The sequence below is a fragment of the Lactuca saligna genome, chromosome 4 (assembly GCF_052625555.1).
Source record: "Lactuca saligna cultivar CGN05327 chromosome 4, ASM5262555v1, whole genome shotgun sequence".
Taxonomy (NCBI): Eukaryota; Viridiplantae; Streptophyta; class Magnoliopsida; order Asterales; family Asteraceae; genus Lactuca; species Lactuca saligna.
The window spans coordinates 183,736,471-183,744,554 of NC_136420.1; the positions used below are offsets into that span (position 1 = coordinate 183,736,471).

Consider the following 8,084-nt stretch of genomic DNA (forward strand, 5'->3'; position numbering starts at 1 on the left):
CTTTTGTGGTGGATATATCTATGCCTACTTTCACTTCCCTTTTAACATTTTTCGTGTGCTTCATTCATTAAGATGTGAGATTGATGGTGCTAATAGGTCTAAGTCAAGTTGGTTCTAGTCGCCTTTTGGCCTTTTCCACATCTCTACATCATTGTATGTCATGTTAGGGTTGAGTTGAAATACTAGAACCACATAACCATATAGAGACAAGCCACTAGTTTGATTTCAAAACATGTCTTGGATCCGATTTAAACGATATACCAACCAATAGATTTATGGCTTCACATTTTCGAGCCAATAACACACAAAAAATGATCATTAAGCACATTAAGAACACCATTATAAACATATAACTACATGAAACAATTTTGAAAGAGTTTAATTAATCAGAAAGCAACTTTGTTGCACTCGTGGTACCAAAGCTTCTAACAGCAGGGATTACCCGAGATGGTGATAGAACACGAGAAAATGATACATTATATGAATCGGTTCCTAATCGGCTTTGTAACCATCCTTTGCCTCCCGAAAAACCATCAGCCACAATCCAACAATTTTGGAACCCGAGCTCGGTTAAACATCTAGCAACTATCTTGGCTGAATCCGTGTACCTAATGAATGCATCACATGTAAATCTTGTTAGAGCCATTAGACACTGTTTGTTATGGAAGACAGGACATAATAAGTTATTATGCATTTGACATGCATTAAATTTGAACTATAACCAATGTGACCGATGTGAATGAGACCAAAAAAGTGGAACAATGTGGGTTAGCAACTAGATTTAGATCAGACTGTGTTTGACATACATTTGACTAGATTTAGAAAAGACTGTATTTCAACCGTGTTTGACATGCATTGAACTAACTAGTGTGACTCATGTGAGACAAAATATGTTATTTTTAGTACCACAAAAAAAGTGGAACAAGATTGTCCTTCTATGCAAAAAGACATGAATGCCCTTGTACTACATCCAAAGTTGTCTAGTATTTAAAGTAATGAGGAAAATGGAAAACTAACGTGTCGAGGATCACAATTTTGGAGCCTTTGTTGATTTTTTTGAGGTAAGATATCTTCAACGCTGCAATTTCGGCTTCTAATTTCTTTGTGTTTCTAACGAGCCCTTTCAATTTGCTTGGTACTTCTTCCAATCTGAAGATTTTGAATCGTCGAAATGAGTTCACAATCGATTGTATGTTGTTTTTGGAAGAAAATGGTACTTACGGAATGGCGATCATTTTGTTCTTGGCGCTAGAAGGAAGGCGGGGAACACCGGATTTATCCTTGTCCTTTTCTGATCGGATATCAATCAAAGTGTAGTTCTGTGAAGATACAAGATCAAGAACTTGAGCAGCAGTGAGATCACCTGGATTGGAAATTGTGGTTCCAAATCAGAATCGTTTCGTGAGTAGCAGCAAATTTGATCATATATAGGGTTTTAATTTACCTTTGTATCCACGAAAGTTGAAAGATAGGGCGGAGAAGACAGGTGGCAGTAGGAGATAAGCTAGGACTAAAGCTCCGCCGGTGACGGCAATGGTGGTGGGATCCGCCGATGAGATGGTCTGCATCGTGTTTGATGCAATCGGTTGAGCGTCTTGGATCACTTTGCCAGTTTGCCCCGCTGCATCTGCTACAGTCTGCAATATCAACAACAAGAACGAAAATCTGCATCAACTGTAATAAGATTAATCAAACTGCAAACACAAAAACTGGGAATTTGAATTGAGTACCTTAGCAGCGGTGTATACAGGCTCAGTATCGAAACCAGAGCTTTGAATCGCTTCTTGAGCTTTCTTTGATGCCTCTGAAAACACAGGCGTAGCCATCCTCACTGCTTCCCCTCCGGCCTGCTTTAGCACCGGCATTGCCACATCCGCCGCGGGTTTTAGGAAATCCACCACCGTTTTTATTGCATTCGCTGTGAAATCATACACATCATAGCTCACCTTTTGAACCTGGTCGATTTTCTCTTCCACCTAGAAATTGGCCACGAAACAAACAAATTTAATGAACTGGGTGTTAGCTAAAATCGAAGAAAAATCTAAGATGGGATGAATTACTTGAGTTAGAGATGAGAAGATTTCATCTTTGGATATTGTGAAAGCATTGGCTTCAATCGGAGCTGTGAATAGAGCTACGAGGGATAAAGTCGTGGATGTGGAGAGCGAGAGAGAAGAATCGGGACGGGGTTGTGTTCTGGGTGTGGATTTAAAAGGGTGGGGGGTTTTGGGTGAGGAGGGGGAAGGTGGTGGAGGGTGGTGGTGGTGGAGTCTAGCGGTGGCTGAAGCTCTGAGTGCCATCACCACCGCTGGCTGATGAGTGGAAGTGGAGGGGGAGAGGGTGTAGGTGAAAGGAAGAACGAATTTGGTAAAGAGATATAGAAACAGCTCAAGTTGTGTAATTGGTGGTTGAAGTCCAAGTCTTTATGAGGCCACAAATACCATTCGTTTTTCATCCTAAACGAGGATGAAAATTCGATCCATTATTTATTTATGACAAATTGAATAAATTGTCCTTATGTTTATTCAAAAGTTTTTTTTGTTATCTTACATAATGGTTTCTAAAACTTGTATCATTGATTCATCAACCATATCAAATATATATATATATATATATATATATATATATATATATATATATATATATATATATATATATATATATATATTTTTTAAATGACTTAGAAGGGTAACTATCTTTTATCCGTCTTCACATATTGATAATTTTTTTTTTTTTTTTTTTTTTTTTTAAATTTTATATAATAAAGCAACTAACTTGTTTTAACTGTTTAAATTACACAAATATTACCGGCTAATATCTATTTTAACCGGTAATTCAAAGGGAAAATGACTTAGGAGGGTAACTACCTCTTATCCGTGTCCACATGTTGGCAACTTCTTATTTTTGGTACATAAGAAAACAACTAACTTGTTTTAACTGTGTAAGATCCCAAAAATCATGACCAAAAATTTCGTTTTTAATTTAATACTAAAACCATAATTAACAAACCATTAATTTAATACTTCGACATCGGGCCCCGCCCGGCATCAGGCCCTGCCTGACATCGAGCCTCGCTCGGTATACAGGTCTGTCTCTCTTAGGCCTCACTTGTCTCCGGGCCCTGCCCGCTAAACACATACAATCATATAACATGCTAACACATAAAGAAACATATTCTACTATATCTCTGCCCTAAAGAAAAATACTCTGCTAATAATGAGATACGGAACATCGTCTGTACTCAGCTAGTGATGAGATATGGGACCTCGCCCACACTCACCTCCTTACCAGGCACATCCAAGTATCACACAGACAACAAGTATAATCTAACATGCAAACATTCCTCGGGTACCCGCCCGACATCGGACCTTGGTCTGGAATAACATACTAACATACAATGCCTAGGGCTAACCCCCGGGTCTTCCTACTCATAGACTACATGGGCTGACATTGTGGCCTTAGACCCATTCACACAGTAAGGAGACTCACCTTGCACTGCTGAAGCCCTGGCTGGAACTAGTTGAGTACGGACGAAGTTCCGTATCTCATTATTAGCAGAGTGTGTTTCTTAGGACAGGGATACGGTATAGTACGTTTCTTTATGTGTTAGCATGTTATATGATTGCATGTGTTTAGTGGGCGGGGCCTAGAGAGAGACAGAGCTGTATACCGAGCGGGGCTCGATCCCAAACGGGGCCTGATGCCGGGCCGGGCCCGATGCCGGAGTATTAAATTAATGGTTTGGCAATTATGGTTTTAGTATTAAATTAAAAATGAAATTTTTGGTCATGATTTTTGGGATGTTACACAGTTAAAACAAGTTAGTTGCTTTCTTATGTACAAAAAATAAGAAGTTGCCAACATGTGAACATGGATAAGAGGTAGTTACCCTCCTAAGTCATTTTCCCTTTGAGTTACCGGTTAAAACAGATATTAGCCGGTAATATTGGTGTAATTTAAATAATTAAAACAAGTTAGTTGTTTTATTATGTACAAAAAAGAAGAAGTTGTCAATATGTGAACACGAATAAGAGGTAGTTACCTTCCTAAGTCATTTTCCCGTTTTTTTTTATTCTTTTAAATTGGAATAATAATATAAAAGGGTAATATATTTTATGATTTGTATATATTTGGTCACTGGATTTCTTTTTCGTCCATATTTATCTCTTCAACTTGTTAAACTGTAAACATTCGAGTCTTATGACCGATTACTTTAAGTTAGCCGGGAAAAATGACTTAATAGGGTAATATATTACTCATTTTGTATACATTTAGTCTTTGATACTTTTGTATATATTTAATCATAAATATTTTTTTGTTGCAAAATATGTCATTTTTGTTTTTATACTCATTCAGTCACGACATCTTACATGAGATAATTATTGATGAGGTGTTTGAGGTTGTTGATGTTTATGTACATCACAATCTCGCCTGTTTGGTTGTGTAGGTCTTATGGTTTGGCTTAGGTCTTGTGTTCTGAACATCGTAACTTTTTCGTATGATATCATATTTTAACGATCTTTATATCCACATGTTCGTTTTTTGAGTCTACTACGACTTTCTCTAAGATTAGTCCGTTAAAATATAATATATTTTTACTTACGATTTTATTAAAAAAAAAAAACAATCATACATACATTCATAAAAATGTATGGATATAAAGATCGTAAGTAAAAATATATTACTTTTTAACAGTAGTAATCTAAATGAAAGTTGTAGTAGGCTAAAATACAAATGATGGATATAAAGAACGTTAAAATCCGAGATCATATGAAAGTTTTATAACGTTCAGAACACATGACCTAAGCAACCAAGTAGTCGAGATCGCGATGAACATAAGATTCAAAAACCTCAAACACCTCATTAATGATTGTCTCACGTACGATGTCATGAAAAAAAAAAAAAACCTAAAATAATCAATCATAAGTATTGAACGAGTAAAAAAACAAAAATAACTTATTTTGTAACATATATATATATATATATATATATATATATATATATATATATATATATATATATATATATATATATATATATGACTAAATGTGTACCAAATTAGAAATATATTACCCAAGTAAGTCATTTTTACCAGCTAACCTAAAGTGGCCGGTCATAAGAACTGAATATGTATAGTTTAACAAGTTGAAGAGGTAAATGTGGACGAAAAAAAAAACTTAGTGACCAAATACGTACAAATCGAAAAATATATTGTCATTTTAAGTCATTATCCCTTTTAAATTTCTTTTATACAAATTAAAATTAATTAAAATCATAAAAATAAAAGTAAGATCAGTTGCACCAAACCCCACTCCCTTCTCAACCTTACCATTTTTTATGTATTCTCTCTTCCGATTTATTTTTGTTTAGAGAAAACACACACATACACACACACACACTTAGGGACTATTGATGCTCGATGTTTCTTGATCATCCATTGATGGCAAACCTCCCTTGTAACATCGTACCACCGGCTTCCTTCCTCATTTGAACCAAACACTCCCATCACCAGCTTTCTTGCTTCAAGTACAATTGTATGTCCTGATTCAGGTAAAAACATGTCAAGTCATCAACTTCTTCGATCCTTATCCACAATCCCTCTATCTAGATATCTTCCAGATTCAACAGAGAAATATCTCCTCCATCGAAACACACTCTTTCCTTCGATATTGTAGTTTCATTAGGGAAAGACCCTCCTTCATCGAAGCACACAAAGGTTTTCCAACAACTAATTTGTGGTTATCTATTTTGAATTGAAAGTGGTTTTGTGTTCCATTTCGATATTGTTTTTTTGGGTTGTAATTGACTGAATATGCTTTAATTGAACTCGTAATCTTGAAGATGGTTTTGTAGGGTTCCATTTGTGGTTTAAATTTCTATAAAATCAATTTTGTAACGCCCGTAGATTTAGACTAGTAAATTTAAAGATAATAAGCGTTAAAAATGACTTTTTGATAGAAGATTATTTAGAATAAATAATCTTAACTAAGTTATAGTATATGTCACAAGAATTCCTTACATATAAAGAACACTGAAATCCGACTTATAACGAAGAAGTTATGACCTGTCAAAGTTTTGCAACAAAGCCGGCGCGACACCGTGTATCGTAAAAAGTGATTTTTTGATAAACTAATTTTTTTCCTTATAAATATAAACAAAATTCGTAGTATATGTTAAACAGAGAACGTACATAAAAAGAACATCTAAATATGACTGCGTTTGAGAAAGTTATGATTTTTTTTAAGTTTTAGCATAACAGTGCACAGTCTGGAAATCGAATTTAAGATCTATAAATTTTTAGCCGACACAACCTAAACGCGAATCGAAGATCTCGTTAATAGGAGCTCGACGGTATAAAGACATACGAAAATAGACGTCAGATGATAAAGTTATGAATTTTTAACGGACTAACCGTCTAAGCCTGTTAAAATATAACTTTAAAAATAAATTCAAAATTAGCCGAAAGAGTCTAAACGAAAGTTGTAGATCACGTTGCTACCAACGCACAGATATAACGAACGTCAAAAATGGAGCTCGTATGCGAAAGTTACGGAATCTAGAAGTTAATTACATTATGGGAGGATGTGAGGCTGATACGTGGCATGATCCCCACCCTCCCTTTCTCTCAATGGCGTCGCATTAGATCTCGACACCTACCCCTCATGCGCACAACATATGTAACACCGTGATTTTCAAAAAACAGAATTTTCATTTAAATAATCAATTTAATATTAAAACACTTGGTAAAAATCTTATTCATATTTGAATTACAAAACATAGTTCCATTTTCATTTGCATAGACAACCAGGATCCTCCAAAATACAACTCTTTCTTCGGTGTGTACAATCGAACCGTTGCCATTCCGCGTTACTGAGAAAACCTGAAACAATATAACATAAACACTGTAAGCACGAAGCTTAGTGAGTTCCCCAATATACACCTTACGCACATACGCCTTTCCAGGCCCTGACCTTCCGGTCCACTGCACAATGCCTTCCGGCCCATGAGATAATTGCCTTCCGGCCCATAAGATAATTGCCTTCCGGCCCATAAACATATATAACACATAATACATTTACTCTAACACATAAAGCACATATATCATATATCAACCTGCCTTCCGGCCCGAAACATGCACAGCACATAATACATTTACTCTAATACTTAAAGCACATATATAGCATATCACACCTGACCTTTCTGTCACATAACACTTTGCCTCCCGGCCCATAGATAAACATGTATATCACGCGTAGCAGCTAACTTTCCAATTATAGCATATAAACCTAACACATAACATATTTGACCTTCCGGTCACACAATCAAACCCTTCCGGGTACAGTATAGTGAGAAAACTCACCTCGCGGATGCTGGGAGATAGCAACTCCTGAAGTCCCTTGCACTTGATCCTCCGAGCTACAAGCTCCCTGTAACATCATATATCTCTTATTAATACTTCTATCTTCCACGTTAACTGACCCTAAGAAATCACACCGGTCATCTCTGGTCAACAGTCCATTGTCAGCTCGGCTGGACTCGGCGAGTTCCCTGGCGACTCGGCGAGTCTGGTCGTTCTTCAATCCTCTAAAATTCCCCTTCTACTCGTCGAGTATCCCCTTTGACTCGACGAGTTACTCCTGGAAGAATCGCGGGGCCACCCCGACTCCACTCGCCGAGTCTGAAGAACAAACTCGGCGAGTCCCAGTGAATCTTCGAGCTACTCGCCGAGTCTGATCATCCGACTCGGCGAGTCCACGCCATGCAGTCGATCGAACTGCTTCCTGAGGTACATATTTTCCCGAATATACAAACATGGATCCTTCTGGACCTCTAAGGGTCCTAATACAAGGTTATAAACGTTGAATAACAACATAACAAACCATCTAGACTCCAAATGGGTTCCATAAACCCTAAATCTATATACACATCAATCACAGGAGAATGTAATCCGAGTTATTACCTGAATGATGTACCTTCCATGTCCCCAAACTTCAGAACTCGAACTCCCTGCAGTTCCTTTAACTAAAACCCTTCTCCTCCTTGCACAACAATTCCTTCAAGGTCACCCATGGCCTTCAAGCTTG

At 36.9% G+C, this 8,084-nt stretch overlaps 1 protein-coding gene across 1 annotated transcript; it reads right to left on the minus strand.

The window, feature by feature from the left end:
• Positions 1–312: 312 nt before the first annotated feature.
• Positions 313–2,410, minus strand: CAS (calcium sensing receptor). The gene is made up of 6 exons (XM_078991712.1): positions 2,061–2,410; positions 1,731–1,976; positions 1,445–1,637; positions 1,222–1,363; positions 1,018–1,149; positions 313–608 (listed from the first exon to the last, which is right to left on the minus strand). Exons 1-6 carry the CDS (start codon positions 2,298–2,300, stop codon positions 383–385), a joined length of 1,179 nt encoding a protein of 392 aa, XP_078847838.1. The 5' UTR covers positions 2,301–2,410; the 3' UTR covers positions 313–382.
• Positions 2,411–8,084: the final 5,674 nt, after the last annotated feature.

What these genes read in the sequence shown, in the direction of transcription:
- CAS (XM_078991712.1), bottom strand. Translation starts at nt 2,300, where the DNA reads ATGGCACTCAGAGCTTCAGCCACCGCTAGACTCCACCACCACCACCCT. An exon ending in TCTTCTCATCTCTAACTCAA is followed by an intron (nt 1,977 to 2,060) that starts GTAATTCATCCC and finishes GCCAATTTCTAG; the next exon opens with GTGGAAGAGAAAATCGACCA. An exon ending in CAACTTTCGTGGATACAAAG is followed by an intron (nt 1,364 to 1,444) that starts GTAAATTAAAAC and finishes TTTCCAATCCAG; the next exon opens with GTGATCTCACTGCTGCTCAA.